The sequence below is a fragment of the Vulpes lagopus genome, chromosome 6 (assembly GCF_018345385.1).
Source record: "Vulpes lagopus strain Blue_001 chromosome 6, ASM1834538v1, whole genome shotgun sequence".
NCBI classification, from domain to species: Eukaryota; Metazoa; Chordata; class Mammalia; order Carnivora; family Canidae; genus Vulpes; species Vulpes lagopus.
This window is the reverse complement of record NC_054829.1, coordinates 62,851,335-62,871,305: the sequence shown is the minus strand read 5'-3', so window position 1 is coordinate 62,871,305 and position 19,971 is coordinate 62,851,335. Positions and strand designations below refer to the sequence as shown.

The following is a 19,971-nucleotide window of genomic DNA, read 5'->3' as shown; positions in this document are numbered from 1 at the left end:
CAAGGCTATTTCCTTTGGTAGTTTCCCTTTTGGAACTTCTCTTCTGGAATTGCCTTTAGAATGAATCTCTAAGTTATTTATATGCCCACACATTTATCTTAGTTTAGGAGGAGTCAGAGAAAATGAGCCTTTCCTCAGAGTCTCCCAGGAACAGAAGGGTGAGAAGAAAGAATATCACTAGGCCCCGGATGATCCCAATGCTGGAGTCTCAGGGGCCTAGTTTTCTACCAAGGAAAAGTGCTGATTTTTCTTGTCATGGTCCCAGCTTTGCTCCTCTGCTCAGCCTCTAGTTTTTAGAAGTGCAGTTCCCAGAATGCCCCCTTCCTTTAGTTCCCTAACATTTCCACTTAGGGAAGAAAACTGCTTACCCTCTTGTGTTAGGATCCCAGAGGCATTGTCATCTTGCTGGATGGTGAAATGAGATCTCTCTAGTACCTTGCCATTTGATTTCTTTCTGTTGCGCTAGAACCTGAAGATTGAGGAGTCTCAGATCTCTCAAGATGTTTGAGCCCTGGCTGGCCATAGGGCTTTCTGTGAGCTGTCTTGTTTCCTCCTTGGAAAACACTTGCTTAGATAGGAGCTCAGTCTGGCTTCAGTGTGTCATCTGGAATAACTGGGTGTTCGGAGGCAAGTCCAATTCAGATGAAGGTGCCTCTGAGGTTATAACAGGCCCTCGGGGAAGATTTGATTTGTGGGCTTCTGTCTCACAGACTTTATTCAGCTGTTTTACCAGAGGGCTTGGGGGAGGGGGTGGTCTCCACTACTAGTCTTCATGGTATCCATGCATGGATTTGAATCCATGGATGCATGGATTTGAATCCTGGGCCTGAATAGGACTTTTGAGGTGCTTCTCTGTGGGTAGGTTGGGCTGTGGGGTTTGCATCTGGATGAGGGTGCACAGGATGCCTGCCTAAGTGTATGAAGATCTGCCATCCCAGCCAGATGCTTGTGCTGTGGAGGCTGCACTGAAGTGACTGGGATGCTCTTGGGTGAGCCCATCTCAACCAGGAGGAATACTGTGGGTCCAGGTCCAGCCTGGGTGAGGAGAGGATACTGGACTGCACTTCTGTCTTTGCGTACATAACAACTCCAGTTTGTTGGTTGATGATTTAGCTATTGTCTCATTAAAGGATATTGCTGTTTGAGCCATTTCTTCTTCATTTTGAAAAATATTGTACTGAGCATCTTTATATATGAGATAGTACTGTTTTTGGATATATGGTTTGTGTTTATTAACCTGTTAAAGCACAGATTATGGTACACATAGATGTGTGTGGAGGCTAAGTGAACCAAATTCTTGTCTTTGCTAGTTTGATGTTCTCCTAGGTGCCTTTACATTGTACCAAGTTTTTTGAGAGCCAGTTTCTCTTCTTTACTTCCTTTCTCCCTCCCTCCATCCCACTTCCCTCCCTCCCTCCCTCCCTTCCTTCCTTTCTTCCTTCCTCCCTTTTTAGTGAGAATATTTAAGTTCTACTCTCTTAGCAAATTTCAATTACACAGTACAGTGTTACCAACTATGATCACCATGTTTCACAATAGTTCCTCATACCTTATTCATTTTATAGCTGAAAGTTTTTATCCTTTTAATAACCACTCCTTATTTCCCCCACATTCCAGCCTCTCACAACTACTTTACTACTGTTTCTCTGAGTTTGACTATTTTCAAATTTTACATATATGATACCATACAATATTTGTCGTTCTCTGTGTGACTTATTTTCACTTAGCAGAATACCCTCAAGATCCATCCATTTGTCACAAATGGCAGGGTCTTCTTGTTTCTCATAGCTGAGTAGTATTTTATTGCGCATATATATATATGTATATATGATGCATACCACATTTTCTTTATCCTTTTGTTTATTGACAGATATTTAGGTTGACCTGGCTCTTGTAAATAATGTTGCAATAAACATGGAAGTGCAGATATCTCTTTGATACCCTGTTTTCATTTTCTTTGGAAAATATATACCCAGAAGTGGGATTGCTGGATCATATGGTAATTCTATTTTTAGTACATGAACTTTTTGGCCATTTATTATGTCTTGCTTGGAAAAATATCTTTTCAGTTCTTCTGTCCAGTTTTTATTTTTATTTTTATTTTTTTTAAAGGTTTATTTATTTATTTATGATAGACATAGAGAGAGAGAGAGAGAGAGAGAGAGAGGCAGAGACACAGGCAGAGGGAGAAGCAGGCTCCATGCACCGGGAGCCTGACGTGGGATTCGATCCCGGGTCTCCAGGATCGCGCCCTGGGCCAAAGGCAGGCGCCAAACCGCTGCGCCACCTAGGGATCCCTTCTGTCCAGTTTTTAATTGGATTGTTTTTGCTGTTGAGTTATATGAGCCCTTTATATATTTTGGATAGTAACCCCTTATCAGAGATGACTATCAGATATTTTCTCCCATTCAATAGGTTGTCTTTTCATTTTGTTGATTGTTTTCTTTGCTGTGCAGAAGCTTTTTATTTTTTACTTTTTTTTAGAGAGAGACAGAGGGCATGGAATGGGGTAGGGGGCAGTGGAAGAGGGAGAGAGTCTTAAGCACGCTCTTTGCCCAGCATGGACCCAAAGCTGAGGCTTTCCCAACCTTGAGATCATGACCTGAGCTGAAATCAAGAGTTGGAGGCTTAACCAACTGAGCCACCCAGGTACTTCTGTGCAGAAGCTTTTTAATTTGATGTACTCCTACTTGTTTATTTTTGCCTTTGTTTCCTTTGCATTTGGTGTTAAATACAGACAGTGTCAATGCGCTTAATACCCCTGTTTTCTTCTAGGAGTTTTACAGTTTCAGATCTATTTTCAATTCTTTAATCTATCTTAAATTGACTCTAAGATAGTGGTCTAGGTTCATTCTTCTTCATGTGGCTATCCAGTTTTCCCAGCACCTTTTACTAAAGAAACTATCCTTTCCCTATTGTTTATTCTTGGGGAACCAGTTTCTTGCTTTGCTTTCTTTTCTTTTTTCTTTTTGACAAACATATCAGAAAGTTTAGTCATCCTATAATTACCAAGAATAAAATTGAATTGTTGCCATAGTTTTTTTTGGAGAACAGAGACCCTGTGTTTTCAAAATAAAGGGTGAAAGTATTTTGTAAAAGTGTTTTCTAAGTATATTAGAACATAAGTTATACATAGGCCTTTAGGCAAAGATAATTGCTTAATATTTCATGTTTAAGGAAGTTTCTAACTTAACTGAACTCTGAATGGTTCTTAAGATGTGACAGGACCTATGAAATTGAGTATAAAAAATCTTTGAGTGAGTAGTTCTTGAAAGAGTCAGACACCTTACTTTTAGCTTTATTAGTAGTTGGTTTTTCCTTCAGTTTGATGGCCATCAGAAAACAAGGCTGCTTCTCCTATGGTGGCCATACCTATAGCACCTCCTAGTGTGGAACCCAGAGCCTGCAAACCACTGAATAACTGTCAGTGTTGATTTTGAGTGCTTTGTATTTCTGTGAATGATATGTCAGATGACAGATTTTAATGGTTTCCTTTGTTTTGAAAAGAAGAGGACAAATTTAGAGTATTGATGGAAGTTTATGTGCAGAACTTTTTTGCCACAGTTATTTGATAATTTAAATGCAACCAAATTCAGTTTTTACAGATGTGTTGATCCTGTGTATAGGAACATCTGTGACCTACACTGCTAATGGGTGTGGATAGCTCTCCACGAAGGCAAGAATATCAGTCAGTATTTTATTTTTACTGCAAAACATTTTTGCATTTGAACGTCTGATTTTGGAACGCATGATTTTTTGGTTTATAGATATTTGCTGCTGAGCTTAGTTTATATATATAGTGTTTGGCTAGATATCTGTCACAAGCTTAAGATGATTGCTGATTGAAAGAATCTAGCTGAGGAATGTTTAACTGGTTATTCTTGAGTTTCCTTCATGAATCACTTATGTAGCTCCCCTTCACAAAACCATGAAATTTATACTATGAGTTTTCATCAAGAGTCTGTGTAAGAAACATCTACATCTGTACTCCTTTTGGAGAATGGTGGAAGAGGAATAGACAGGATAGAGGTAACATTGAAAGGCAGTACATTAAAAAAAAAAAAAAAAAAAGAAAGGCAGTACATTATGTGAAAGGAATATGGGCTCTGGTGTCAGAGGTTAGTAATTCTGGTGGTGGGAGTATGTAGAAAGTCTCTTTTAATTTTCTCTGTGTTTTCCAACAAAATAAGACATTTATTAGATCAATATGTTCCTGGCATTTTGGTTGGCCTGAATGTACAAAAGTAAGACTTGTCCTCTGCCCTTAAAAGACTGATTCAATATTTTAATAATAAGACAGCAGCATGACCCTATTGCTAATCCACATTTCGTTCAGTTTTTTTTCTTTTGTATCCAAGATTTAGCTTTAGTTTTCTCATTGTAGGGTGTGTGTGTGTGTGTGTGTGTGTGTGTGTGTGTGTGCACGTCCCCCCACCCCCTGTTTTTTCATGTATTGACTGGGGAATTGAGAGAAAGAGAAGGGGTAGTGATTGATTGATTGATTCAAGCCATTAGCTAACATATGTTGGCAATCTATATATATTTCTTTACTCTGATTTATTGTCCTATACATTAATATTTCAGAATTACTGAGAGTATACTTGATTCAAGGAGTTAATTGTATATATCTTCTTTGCTGGTACCAAAATAGCTTGTTTAGAACTTCAGCCTTTAATTTTGTTTGTTTATTCATAACTAGTTGACTATTTTATTATTTTTTTTAAAGATTTATTTAGAGGAGAGAGAGCAAGCATGCACACATGAGTGGAGGGAGGGGCAGAGGGAGAGAGAGGGAGAAAGAGAATCTCCAACAGACTCCATGTTGAATGTGGAGCCTGATGCAGAGCTTTGTCTCACGACCATGAGATCATAACCTGAGCCAAAACCAGGAGTCACTTAACTGATTGAACCAACCCTCTAGTTTACTGTTTTAAACATAAGACTCAAGCATTGGACTGTTTTGATGCAATTCTGCAAAAGTGTGCATTCATCATATGAAATAAAATTATTTCTTCTACTGGAAGAGAAAAAGAATTATATTAAAATGTGACTTAAAAATCATAGTCTGGGTACAGGTGGGTGGCTTAGTGGTTGAGCGTCTGCCTTCAGTGGTTGAGCGTCTGCCTTCAGTGCGATCCTGGAGTCTCAGGATCAAGTCTCACATCGGTCTCCCTGCATGGAGCCTACTTCTCTCTCTGCCTGTGTCTCTGCCTCTCTCTCTCTCTCTCTCTCTGCCTCTCATGAATAAATAAAGATAATATTTTTAAAAAGTCAGTCTTATTAATATTAGTCTAATTGATAATAAAGATTTTTAATCTGGCAGCTATGATATTTGGAATAAAAATGACTTCTCTGGACATTGGTACTGAAAGTGAGGCTGAGAAAATATGTTCCAAATAGTCTATATTTATTATTATTATCTTATTTGAGAAACCATAGCTTACAAAGTAGCTAGTTTATATATAGAACATGGGTTTGTGTTGAGTCTCATTATGATCCAATTATTTTTCTTCTGTTTCATGGCATGGCTATGGCCCCTACACTAGCCTACATTCTGTTATGTATGTGCCACTAGAGGGAGGGATAGATCAGGGAAAATTGGAGTACAAGTCCTATTGATCCATAGGTTTTTGGCATAATTTTTGTTTGAGAAGGTTATGATGATACTTACCTAAGTAATATTACTCTTCTAGTTGTATAGAGAGCAAAGTGAGGTCTAGAAAGATGACTTTCATGAAGATTACAAGTAATGTACTAAGTGTTTTGTTTATTGTCTTATTTTCCCAGCTTCATGAGGGCAGGAACTTCAGATGTTTTGTTCATTGCTATATTCTCAGTGTCTAGAATGGTGGTTGGCACATGTAAAAGTTGGTATTAGTTTCTATGTAATTAAACTTTGTAATGATTATCCTCTGTACCCACTTATGTACAGTCTGGCTTTAAGCATGTACATTAATGTGTGATCTGTAATATTAAAATAAATATGAACACACTAGATACCTCTTCAGGCAAGAACAACTTCTAGATACATTGCCACGTTCACTTGCTCTTCGGGGTACAAGACTATTGTGAACAAGCCTAGTTATAATGACCAATGTGCTTAAATGAGAATGAAGGAACAGCTGCTCATTTAATGGTCTTTTAATGAGATGCATAAAATTCAGTCCATTTTTCTATTTCTTTGCAATTTCATGATCTCAGGTTTCTTAGATGTCTTTTGGGTACTTCTGAAGTAATTATGTAGTTTAGGAAGTTGGAAATTGCTGAAGTTGATGTGGTGGGAATTAGGTGGTTTTATGTGTTTATTTTTTACCCAGTCTTCAAATCTGTTTCCCATATATTATCTGTATCACCTCCATCTCTATTCTCATAGATGTATGTATTCCTTAATCCTTCTCAAAATCCTTTGTGTTAAAAGTAGTTATAGTTAAAACCTGCTGCATTATTTAGTTTTTATTAGGAAGTCACTTATAACAGTAAATGTATTGTTTTTTCTTTAGTTTTGTGGATGACTGGTCTACTTGTAAGCTTGAAGAAGGTACACGTCACTAAAATGTAGAAATCTAAGTAATACATTCAACCAACATGTGTGACTTCTGCTTACTTCTTAGCCCTTATTTTTAGTCATTTACATATTTTTAAATTATATTCTGATTGAATATTTTCATGCTTAGTTTTACTCATGAGAAATTTCCCTTTAATTTGCAAAAAGCCATTTAACTTTGCTTGTGTCATGTAGGCATATGGCAAAGATATATTTAAGTTACTTGTTTCGATCATTTTGGAATGTGGTGACCTCAAAAATGGGCAAATATTTTCTTAGCATTTGGTTAGAAGAATAAATGTGGTATGCTAATTGAGAGAAAATTTAATTTTGACTTATATGACAGGACAGGCTTGTATTTGTTTTTGTTTTTGTTTTCAGGCTTGTATTTGAAGTGATTTTTTCAGTGTTAATATTATGGCTTGATTACCTAGTGCCTTTTTTAAAAAATCCATGATCTCATTTCCTTTTTGGATAAAAACTCCTATAAAGCAGACAACGGTTGTTTTTGTTATCCCTATTTTGCAGAGTGAGTTTTGGGCAAGTCATTTGACTCCTGAGTTTCAGTTCTTTATCTGTAAAATAAGAATATTGGGGAGGATAATCTCTGAGGTCCTTTTGAGCTCTACAGTTCTCTGTTTATACCATTGTAAAATGAGGGAATGGAAACACAGACGAGTTAAATAATGTTTGTTCAAATAAGTGCAAATAATGAATTAATAATGAAATCTTCACATCTGACTTTCTGATATACTATGAATTGACACTTTCACACAGTCCTTATGCCTATTACTGAAGTTTTGCTTACTTCTTATTGAAAATTCAGTTTATAAAAATTATGCTATAGATTTAATATTTTTTAAAAACTCAAGTATATTTATACTATAATTTCAAGTTAAATTTATATAGTTTAGTAGGTGCTCATTCATATTTTTAAAAGGAGAAGGTCTTATAAATATCAATTCCCATAGCAACTAAAGACAAGTCAGAAAAGCATATCTGAAATTTTGTAGTATGGTATAATAAGTAGGTCACTCAGAAGTAGAGTAGTCTCACCTGTAGCAAAAGAAATAAATAGAAAAGATACTTTTTTATTTTTTTATTTTTATTTTTATTTTTTTAATTAATTTTTATTGGTGTTCAATTTACCAACATACAGAAAAACACCCAGTGCTCATCCCGTCAAGTGTCTGCCTCAGTGCCCGTCACCCATTCCCCTCCACCCCCCGCCCTCTTCCCCTTCCACCACCCCTAGTTCGTTTCCCAGAGTTAGGAGTCTTTATGTTCTGTCTCCCTTCCTGATATTTCCCAACATTTCTTTTCCCTTCCTTTATATTCCCTTTCACTATTATTTATATTCCCCAAATGAATGAGAACATACACTGTTTGTCCTTCTCCGATTGACTTATTTCACTCAGCATAATACCCTCCAGTTCCATCCATGTTGAAGCAAATGGTGGGTATTTGTCGTTTCTAATTGCTGAGTAATATTCCATTGTATACATAAACCACATCTTGAAAAGATACTTTTTTAAAAAGGATTTTTAAAATATTTTTACTTGAGAGAGAGAGCAAATGAGTGATAGAGAACATGAGTGGGGGGGAAGGGCAGAAGAAGGGAGAAACAGACTCCCCACTGAGCAGGGAGTCTGATGTGGGGCTCCACCCCAGGATCATGACCTGAACTGAAAGCAGACACTTAACTGACTGAGCCACCCAGGCACCCCAGAAATATTCTTTAAAAATTTTTTTTATTATAATTGACATACAATGTTATGTACATTACTTTTAGGTGTACAACATAGTAATTCAATAAATTTATACATTATGCTATGTTCACAAGTATAGTTACCATCTGTCCATATGCATCATATTACTTATTATTGACTATATTCTTTATGCTATGCTTTTTATTTCCATGACTTATTTATTCCATAACTGGAAACCTGTAACCCCCATCCCCTTTACCTATTTTGCTCAGCCCTCCACCTTCCTCCCCTCTGTCAATCATTTGTTCCCTGTATTTATAAGTCTGATTCTGTTTTTTGTCTGTTTATTCATTTGTTTTTATTTTTTGTATTTTATTTTGGTTTTGTTTTTGGATTCCACATATGAGTGAGATCATATGGTATTTGTGATTCTCAGTCTGACTTATTTCACTTAACATTAATACCCTCTAGGCCCATCCATGTTGTCTCAAATGGTACAATATCTTTTTTTTTTCTAGCTACACAATATTGTCTTCTTTATCTGTTTGTCTATCAGTGGACAGGAAAGGTTCTTAAGTGACAATTTTCTTCCATCCTTTTCTTTTTTTTTTTTTTTTTCCATCCTTTTCTTGATCCAAAATTTGTATTTGAATGTTTGATAAGCATTGGAATGATTTGAGCTTTCTTTTGTTGGCTGAGTATATATATCCCTTTCATGACTGTTTATAGAAAGATGTTTTATATTAGTTGGAAATTATAAATTATATTTTATAATTATATGTTATATATATAATTATATATTATATTTATATATAATGTATATTTATATATTATATAAATTATTATATATAATATAAAATAATATATTTATTATATTTTATAATTATATATTATATATAATTATATATTTTATAATATATTTTATAATTATATATAATTATAAATTATATATTATAAATTTATATTAGTTGAGATTAGACTTCTCAACCTTTAAGGGTTTGTGATTGAATTCCTTCCTATTCCTCACCTCAGTGGCAGTCCCTTCAATAACTTTTCAGGATTATATCAATCTTGCAAATTATGACATTTCATATAGATATAACACATTAATTTCTAGATGAGCTAGGATGAGGCATTTTAAGATGGCATTCAGAGTAGATTGTAGTTCAATGCAAATTTAAATATAAGTTCTTTGAAAAATTCTAAAAAAAAGCTAAATTTTTGAAAGGAAATCTGATCACTCTATAAAATTTATTCAATATACCAAATCAACTTTTAGGTTTTTTTTATTTAAGGATTTTATTTATTTATTCGTGAGAGAGAGAGAGAGAGAGAGAGGCAGAGACACAGGCAGAGGGAGAAGTAGGCTCCATGCAGGGAGCTGGACATGAGACTGGATCCCAGGTCTCCAGGATCACGCCTTGGGCGGAAGGCGGCGCTATACCGCTGAGCCACCTGTGCTGCCCAACTTTTAGTTTTTTTGTTTTAACATAGAGTATCCCCATTTTGGAAAATAAAGGAGCTTGTTTTACTTTGGTGCTTTTGTATAAAAATAGCTTTTATTCAGTTTTTCCTGTAAAATTCCTCACAAATATTTTTCAGTTGACACAAGGAAATCATAGTCACACTTTTGTTTTTTAGGTAGTTGGAAAGAAAGTGATCATCTTATCTAAAATACTTTATTTTACACTTGAGAAAACGGAGGTCCGGTGAGGTTAATTCTCTGACCCATGGTTATATAGCTAATTGTGACAATAATGATTGGAATTTAGATATGCAATTTCTGAGTAAAACTCTTCTATTTGATGAATAGGTATCTGGATTCTTGTCTGTATTCAGCTAGAGTCATAGTCTAGATTTTTGCCAAGCTCTCTTTTTCCTGTGCTGCTTTTATATTTAAAAAAAACAACAACAACAGTCATTTCTGAACCAGAATTTAAAATCCAAAAGCTGCATTATAATAGCTCACACTTAAAAAAAAAAAAAATAATAGCTCACACTTAAAATGTAACGGCATATGGAATTATAGTTTCTCACAGTTGGTTTCCTATTTGATATGATTTAGATCTTTAAATTTTTAGAATAAAATCTGAGCCAGCTTCAAAAATATTATGTTCAAAAGCTATAGATATTTTAAAAAATCTTTAAGGTATTTATTTTCTGTTCTTAGTCTTTATAAGTTATTTACTTTGATTAAAATAATAATTCCAGATAATTCTTTTGTATAAGTGGTTGGTAGAATTATGGTTATTGATTTAAAACAAAACCAGAATCTAATAGTAGATTATTGAAAACTAAAATATTCTTTAACAGCACAAAGTCAGGAAATTGACAGTTAACATTTCCATGGTTACCAGCACTCTTGCTCTGTAATATAAAAGACTTTTAAAGGATCATATAAGGAAAGAATACCAACTATGACATACCATAAAAAATTCTCAGAAGTAAAAGAAACATTATAATTAACCAGAAAAGGAAAAAAATAAGGGAAGTGAATGAATTCTTCTATTTCTTATTTATATTATCTAAGTAAATAATTTTCTCTGGGTCTGTAGACCCAGAGATTTTATTTTAGACTGAAAAAGTAATATAGTAAAGCTCCTATGTTCTTGTGATAATGAAGTTTGCTAGCAGAACTCTTCAGGGGATTGGAGAAGAGTGATGGTACACTCCATATTCTGGGAGATTGGGAATATGACTTGAGTCACACAGACCAAGATTTATATCACTGCTCCACCATTTACCAACAGCCTGACCTTGGGCAACTTCCTTAACTTCTCTAGTTCTCAGTATTCTTACCTGTAAAATAGTGACCATAATGCCTGTTTTACAATGTGATATAATCATGTATATAAAAAAGTGTTTAGTGCCTACCTTAACACTAAACAGTTCTTTTCTTCCTGCTCTCCTTTACCTGTTACCTGTGGACCCACTCTCTACCTCTTCCCTCTCCACTAGTCCTATTCCACCTGATGGACCTAAAGCCCTAAAGCTCTAAAGTAAGACTTCATATGGCAGGTAGCTAGAACTAAATAAATGGCAACTTGGCCAGCTCTTCACATCATTCCTCGCTGGTGCGATTGGGTAGGCTGGTCTCCTGGAGCAAGTATCCCTTAAGTTCTGTAATATCCTTAATAGCATTAGAACCCTTGGACAATGAATGTGGATTCTCTTAGTGAGGCTCCATTTAGCCTTTATGACAGCTATAACCCTGCTTCTTCAGGACCCTGAATTCTCCCCAATACAATATTTTTTTCCTAAGGATATTCTTTTAAAGAATATTATAGTTTTATAGTTTTCCATATTAAAGAAAGCACTACATGTCTAAATGTATAGGCTGACCTGGGAATTGGATAATCTTTTAAATTTTAGTTCAGAAATTAGATACAGAGTTACCAAAGATTGATCCCTATATCAACTTTTAGATGAGAAGTCCTCTGTGAATTGAGGCTATCTCCAGATTGTCAGGGCCAGTCTACCTCTGCTAGAACAACTGAGGAAACGGGAGATGATGATAAAGGGAAAAATAAAGAGTAGAGTTTCTCTTCTTTTCGCTCTCAGAACATTACTATCACTTGGGTTGGTAGTACCTTTGGAGGAATTTATTCAGGGTTCCCACCCCGGCCCCCCGCACATACATACATAGCAGCAGCTCAGCAGGCAGGCTGAGCTGTAAGTGTGAAAAGAAAGGCCCAGAGATGCATTCCATTTTTCGCTTCACAGCTGGCTCAAGTAGTTTATCACAGTCAGTCTCTAGGGTAGCAGTTTCCATCAGCATCACTACACAGGCCACATTTAAGCATATAGGGTCAACTATATGCACTTGTGCTTCCAGTATCCTCTAGAGTGAGGCCTGACTGCTGCTGCTTTAGTCAGCTTCTTAACAGGAGTGTACATGGAAGAAAGTGGCCCATGTTCTTTTCCCATACATAGCACCACATCTTCATAACTAATGTCCTGGAAAAGATAACTTATTTTGTCTGCCTAGATAGAAGATACACTTTTATCTCCTCCGAAAGAAGGGATTTGCCTTCATTTAGTTTTTTAGTTACTTTCAAATTATTGGGCATTATTTTGAACATAAAATATAAACTATTATTTGGAGAAGGACTATCAGCCTAAAATGACCCAATCGGTGCTAGTTGGGAGTAGTTTCCCTTCATAAGGTTGACCAAAAATAAATAAATAGATAGATAAAAATAACACAGATTTAGTAATTATTCCTGGTGGCATAACTTTCAAGTTTTGGATATCTTTAGAAGCAAAGTGAAAGAGCAATAAAAGAAAGACAATTGCTTAAATGGTGATGTTATAGCAATTCACAAATGCATATGTGTCTATAGGACAGATGAAAAAACAATGTTCTAATGTTATTTAAATGGCTTTGGACAAAAGCTCAGTGACTGTATTATATTTGGATACCAAAAATCCTATTATCTCAAACCCTTTAGAGGAAAATAAAGGTTATATGTTACGTGTAAAAAAAAAAAGTACTGCACAGAGCCTCTCTCAACACACTCTGGTCTGAATTCTTCCCCTGGATCTGTACCTCATCCCATCTTTCTAACCAGTGGCATTTGTTTTTGATCCTCCCTTTATGCTGTTGTATATTCCCCTTCAGATTACTTGTTAAAGGTTTTATTTATTTATTTATTTATTATGTATTTATTATTTATTTGAGAGAGAGAAAGAGAGAAATGGAGCACATGAGCATGAGCAGGGAGAGGAGCAGAGGGGGATGGAGAGGCAGTGGAAAGAATCTCGAGCAAGCTTATTGCTGAGCCGCATGTGGAGCTCAATCCCATGACCCTGAATGAGATCATAACCTGAGCCAAAACTGAGTGTCAGAAGCCTTACCAACTGAGACACCCAGGCACCTTCCACTTCAGATTTGATGCACATGTTTGACTTCCTAACTATATTAGTGAATTCTCTGCTGTAGTGCTGTCTCTTTATCCACAGAGCATCTCTGAACTACCTTGGTAACTCTACTTCTAGATGGATTTAGTCTGTCCTGATGGGATCCTTATAGTGTGGAGATTGAGAGGGTTTTACCAGAGGTGAGGTTACCATGACGCTAATGAAGTTTAAACTCCAGATTCTGTGCTCACATGGGTTCCTGTGATGTCGTGGGAGTTGTAGAATGTTCCAGGTGGAAAAAGGAAACAAGCTGCAGTCAAGCAGCATTTCAATGTAAGCATTTATGTTATTTAAGAGATCTCAGAGAAAGGAACTTGAATCTCTAAAGCTCCAGCATTTTAGGGTGATTTCTTTTCACAGTCTAAATTAATATTTACTTGTTTTAATATTTACTTTTTGTGCCTAATTTTGCCTTCATAATTTTGTATTCTTATTTTTAGAAAGGATCACACAAATTGTATATGCTTCTGGCCACATAAAATCCCAGTGGGATCTATCACTGGTTTTTACTAAATGAGGACCCTGGGTGTTTTGCTAGTCCTTATTTATCTGCACTATTTATAAGAATAAACAAACACTAAGTAGAATCTAGAGAATACCCAAATCACTCTAAAATCAATGCTTTACTGACTCTTTTACAAAAGATCTGTAACTTGCTGGCAGCCAGTATATTTCAGTGTTAATATTAGTGAATGCTGTAAGACTGGAACTCAGATACTGACTTTAGTTCATTTTAAGTCAGCAGGCTTTTGTGGAATGCCTACTGTGTGTGATCAAGGTGCTGGGCCAGAACCATTTTTTAGTTTAAATGCAATTTAAGAGTCATTTGAAATTGTCTTAACAGTGAAGTATTTTTAGTTCCTTGGAAACCTAATAGCAGTTCTCTTTAAATAAATAAGAAATTGGAGCCAATGTGATAAATATGATTAAATGCCAGGGAACAACAATGATAAATTGTTGGCAGCAATCCTTTGATGTTCTCTGAAACAAAGAGACTTGTCAGTATGCCAGTGCTAGGAGTTTCAGTGCAGAGGATACAAAATGAAAAGTATCCTTGATCTTTTCTGTAGATAGTTTCATAGATGATGGCCCTGGGTAAGTTTGGGGTAACTATTTTTCAAACCAACGAACCCTAAATTGAAAATGAACTGCTTTATGTTCATCATTTCATCATTCTTTTAAAATGTGTCATTCAATCAGTATCAAATACTTGTGTTTGAGAAATATCATAAAATTCCTAAAAGACAAGTTAATATATAATGTCAGGTACTGATAAGTGTTTGAAAAAAGAAAAAAAAAACAAAGAGAAGGAGAGAGATTGATGGTGGGAGGTGGGATACTATTTTAGAAATGCTATACTGACTTCCTAGCTATTGCTCAAATTTGCCAAGCATATCCCCATTGGTTAGAACCTTTCTCGCACTTGCTGTTGCTTCTTCCTGGAGAGCTTTGTTTCCTTCAGATGACTGCTGCAGTTAGTTTTTGACTTCACTCAGTTTAAAGTAGTACCTTCTACCGTGCTATTCTTTTTCCCTACTCTACAAATATCCTTTACCATTTGACTTTGGGAATCAAAGAGATTAAAAGAAATTCTTGGGGCACTAGGGTGGTTCAGTCAGTTAAGCATCTGCCTTCGGTTCAGGTCATGATCTCAGGATTTTGGAAATGAACCCCCATGTCAGCCCCTCCACTCAGCAGGAAGTCTGCTTATCCGTCTGTCTCTCTCAAATAAAATCCTAAAAAAAAAAAAAGAAATTCTTTGATAAATCCTTTGCTATCTGAACTCTTACTACTTGCTCTCAGAAATTCAAAAATTGAAGAGATTTTTAAAATATCTCTTGCTATTATTTGACCTAGATACCTGAATTAGGAACCAAGTAATTTGTATAGTAAAGGATACTTGTTCATAGCCCTTTTTACACTCTGATTTGTCTTACTATCTGTTTGTCTGCCTAACGCTAAAATATTAGTTCCACAGTGGCTGGGAAGGGCTGGGACTTTGTTTTGTCCACTGATCTATCCCCATCACCTGGAACAGTGCCTAGTACTTAATCAGTTATCAATAAATATGTGTTGAATATATGTGTTAATAGGTGGATGAATAATTGCTCTTTAGCTATGTTGATCTTCTTTCACTTGCTTACTTTACTAAACTCTTTCCTTTGCAAAAGTTATTTCATTATTTGCTTACTCTGTCTCCTCCTATATTATAAATTCTGTGAGGCTAAGGACCATGGTACCATTTAATTATCAATACCTAGCTCGATGCTTAATATGTAGGAGACACTAAAACATTCTACAAGTGAATGAATGAATGAATAATTAGGAAAAGTGCCTACTAGGAACACCATATCTAATCTAATGGGAATGAGGGGAAGTGAATTTCAAGCTGGATTATGAAGCATGAGGATGAATTAGCAGATGAAGAAGACCAGACAGAATGTTCTAGAGCTTAAGCTCAGACTTTATCCTAAAAGCAATAGAATAATTCTAAACAAAAAAGCGACACTATTAGACTTGTATTTTAGAGGAGACCTTTTCCAGTAGTGTTAGGAACAAATGGGATGGGCAGTGTCAGAGCAGAGATTGGTTGGAAGGCTTTAGTGATAGATGCCTGTGATCTCCATTGGGTTCTCAGCAATGAGAAAAGAGAGAAGTAGATATATGCTTTTTAGAAGGCAAAATAAGTGACCAAGGCTAGTGAGGGTAAGGGAAGTGTTAAAGATGATTCCAAGCTTCCACTTTAGGCAAATGAGAAGATCATAGGGGTATTCACTGAAACTGTGTACTCAGAGGGAGGAGCCATCCAAGGACTAAAGAGTGTGAGGAACCCTTAAGACCTGTCTAAATTGAGGCTGAGCCTTAAGAACTTGGTAACATAGCTGATATTTTCTAGGTATAGATTCTTAGAAAGGTGCCTGGAAAGAAATAATAAAAATATTAATAGTATTGGAAGTCTAGTTATGTTTCTGAATTTTTCTTCATACATTTTGGTTTTCATTATTAGTGTGTTTTAAGAAGGAAAAATAATAAACTTTAAAAAGTTATATTAGGATCTGCCATAGAAAATGCTGTACCGAAAAACCAAAGAGCACAGAACTGAGGCCTTCCTAGGTATAGGCTATCCCCAACGAAAATAAATTATTGGTCCTGAATAGAAGAAGCCCACTGTGGAATAGGTTCACCTTTGTGTGTGTGTGTGTGTGTGTGTGTTTGTGTGTTGGAGGGTGGGGCAAGAGAGGAGGGTTCATTAGGAAATTTAACCTTTTCATTCATAGGTCTGTTAAAGCCAGGAAGTCTCTTACTCATTCGCTTATCCTTAGCCTTCAGCACAATCCCTGACACTTAGTGTAATGGCTTAAGTGAAAGCTGTTACTTTGGATTTGTTATTAATACATTCGTTTTTATTTGTATCACTATTCACTGTAATTGTCATACAATGATATTTGTGTCATCTTGGTTTTTAGGTAGATTGGGGTCCACTTGACTATTTAGTTGTTGACACGCCACCAGGAACTGGAGATGTGCAGTTATCCATCTCACAGAATATTCCCATTTCAGGTAATCTTAAACTTTAAACTAATTTGTGCTGTCTTTGGTGTTTTGCTATTCCCATACAGAAAAAGAAACTCTGTGATAGGCAAACATTTTTATGTCTTCAAAACAGTCATTTATAAATTTTTCTTTAGAGATCAGATTCATAAATTGAATTTTTCAAAATATTACCAAAATGACTGTGTTTACAAAAACATAAAGACACTTTGAAAAGGAGGTGATATAAATCTGTATTCTAGAAAAACAATAACAAATATTGTTTAGGTATAACGTGGCTGTTTGGTTCATAGCTGTCCTGCAGTGACAGCATAGTAGCACTCAGCAAATATTTATTGAGCAAATACTGAATATAAATAAATATAAGGAAAGTTTGGCTTTTTTGGTGTATGCAAGTATGGGAAAATTTATATTCAGCTAATTATTTAATGTTAACCTTAAGAGGGCAATAGCATATTAGCTTACATCAACTATACAATATCTCATTATGATAGTAGCTATCTTGTCTATGGTAGAGAATTTAAATATAAGTAGTTGGCTTTTATGTTGAATCTGTTTCCAAGGATTTTCCTAAATTCCAGTGGAGAAATAATTGTAAATCTCTCTTATACATAAGGGCATTAGGAAATAATTGAATTTTAGAATGTCATTAGAAATCAGTTATGTATTGGTAATAAATAACCAAGAAATATTACTGACATTTAATCACCAAAAGGTTTAGAATCTAGATTTTTGATAAGTCATACACATTGGTTGGAAATATCAACATAGCATCATTAAAATGAATTTTTTTGAGATTGCCCCAAAGGGCAGTAACATGAATATTTTTGATATTTAAATATATTTGCTACCTTACTGAGTCAGAGACTCTTTCTTTGGTGAAGCAATCTAGACAATATGAGATGGGAGTAAAGTGAAGTGGCATAGGAAAATAGTTGGATACATCTGTTTTGTAATCAGTGTACTAGATAGTCTGTTCTTGGTATTTTTAAGTATTTATGGGACTTATGTATTTCTGAATCTTAGGAATACTTGCTAGATGTTTATTGAATAAAATGTGCTCCTGGCATCTTGAAATGCCTGTTGCAGACTTCCAAAATGTTTATATTATTTATATGGATAATTCATTGATACAGTTGGGCTAAATTATCATGTATTCCCTGAATTGTGATTTGGTACCTTGAAAAGTTTAATTTACTTCACACAGATAAACTGATAGCCGCAAGCAATTTACCTTTGTTTACTCAGATAACAGCCCCTCTATTTGTATAGGATTTATGATTATATCACCCTATTTTTATTTGTACTTAAAACCAACAATATGTAGATTGAGGTTAAGATTTGCTTCTCCTTTGAAGATTTCTTTCTTATATGCTAAAATTTAACCAGTAATATTTCTTTATTCCTTTACTTTGATGAAGAGTCTGCCCTAAATAAATAAGTCATTAATATCATATGGTAATAAAAAGCAGTATTTTTTTGTTGTAGTGATGGTAAAACATGACATAAAGTAATATTGAGTACATGCATATTCTTGTGCAGCCATCACCACAATACAACTCCAGAACTTTTTCATTCTCTCAGACTGAAACTCTGTATCTGTTAAACAGTGACTCTTCATTTCCTCCTTTCCCTAAACTCTGGTAACCACCATTCTTTCAGAAGCAGTATTTTTTATGTTAAGATGAGGAAATGAATGAGAAAAATATATGAGGAAATATATTTTGAAGAATAGGTAAATTTTTATGTATCTACTATTTACTTTATTAATAAAATTTTAAATCAACAAATATTTATGCATATAAAGATAGATGCTAAGCACTGTAGAGGATCCAAGGATAGTTAAATCACAAATGTTTTCCCTAGACCAGAGTTCTGTACCTTTTTTGATACTCAGAACTTTTTTGAGATTTAATTAATATATGGATTCTCTCCAGGAAGATGTATTTGTATTTACAGAAACACTATTTTAATGTGCATTTTAGGAGATTCACAGTTCTTAGGTTAAAAGCCCCAGCTCTAGAATATAGAGCCAAGGGGAAGGGCATGGGGAACAAGTGGCTGCTAAGAAAAGAACTACAATTCAGTGTGAAAACCTGCTGTATGAGAAGTCTAATAAACCCCATGATATCAGAGATCACAGGACGAAGAGATCATGGATTTGAGGGGAATTGTAAAACACTTAATAGAGATGAGTTTTTAAAGAATAAATATGAGGGTACCTGGGTAGTTCAGTTGGCTAAGTATCTGGCTCTTAATTTCAGCTCAGGTCATGATCTCAGAGTCGCGAATTGAGCCCCATATTGGGCCTCCATGCTGGGCATGGAGTCTGCTTAAGATTCTCTCTCCTCTCCCTTTGCCTCTCCCTTAAATACTCTCTCTCTGTCTCTTAAAAAAAAAAAATATATATATATATATATATATATAGCACCATACCTTGTTTGCTTTGTATTTTTTCAGCCTAAGGGGAAGAAATAAAAAAAATGAAACTTTGGGTGTTTATATAATTCTGTTATAGAAACATAACATTTATTTTACTTCCCAAGTCTGATCCATTAAAAAAAATAGAGCCAAGTGCCAGAAAAATGTTTTTGAAAATTCATAAATTTAGTGATTTCTGGACTGTGGAAGTAAAGTTATGATTTATCAGTATTTTCTAAATTTTCTTGAATGAGCATTTTCTATTTAGAAATATTGATAGAAAGCATTGATTCTTTAAGGACAGATTTCTGTATAAATTGGTACCATGATAATTACCCATTATTAATAAACTGGCATTTAAGGACAGTATCTCATATATTAATTTTTATATTTAATTATCACAGATATTATCCTTATTTTCTTATATCTTTGAAGAGTTAAGCAGCTTTCCCAAGGTCACACTGTTACAGTAGTTCATAGCTGAGGCTTATATCAGTTCTGATTGAGTTTAAAGCCCATGCTTTCGGGGATCCGTGGGTGGCGCAGCGGTTTAGCGCCTGCCTTTGGCCCAGGGCGCGATCCTGAAGACCCGGGATCAAATCCCACGTCGGGCTCCCGGTGCATGGAGCCTGCTTCTCCCTCTGCCTATGTCTCTGCCTCTCTCTCTCTCTCTCTCTCTCTCTCTCTCTCTCTCTGACTATCATAAATAAATAAAAAAATTTTTTTTAAAAAAGCTCATGCTTTCAACCTCTACATAAAGCTATTCTAACACAAAGCCCAACAGCATTTGACTCACTTATTTTCTGAGTTTAGTTCTAATTCACT

At 35.2% G+C, this 19,971-nt stretch overlaps 1 protein-coding gene and 1 pseudogene across 1 annotated transcript in view; one reads left to right on the top strand and one right to left on the bottom strand.

Annotated features, from left to right (window-relative positions):
• NUBPL (nucleotide binding protein like) overlaps positions 1–19,971 on the top strand; it is a 216,033-nt gene that overhangs the window by 148,459 nt on the left and 47,603 nt on the right. Inside the window, exon 7 of the mRNA XM_041759641.1 lies at positions 16,641–16,734. Within this exon, the coding sequence (XP_041615575.1) occupies positions 16,641–16,734 (94 nt within the window). The remainder of the gene's footprint in view (positions 1–16,640; positions 16,735–19,971) is intronic.
• On the bottom strand, positions 217–999 carry LOC121493620 (annotated as a pseudogene).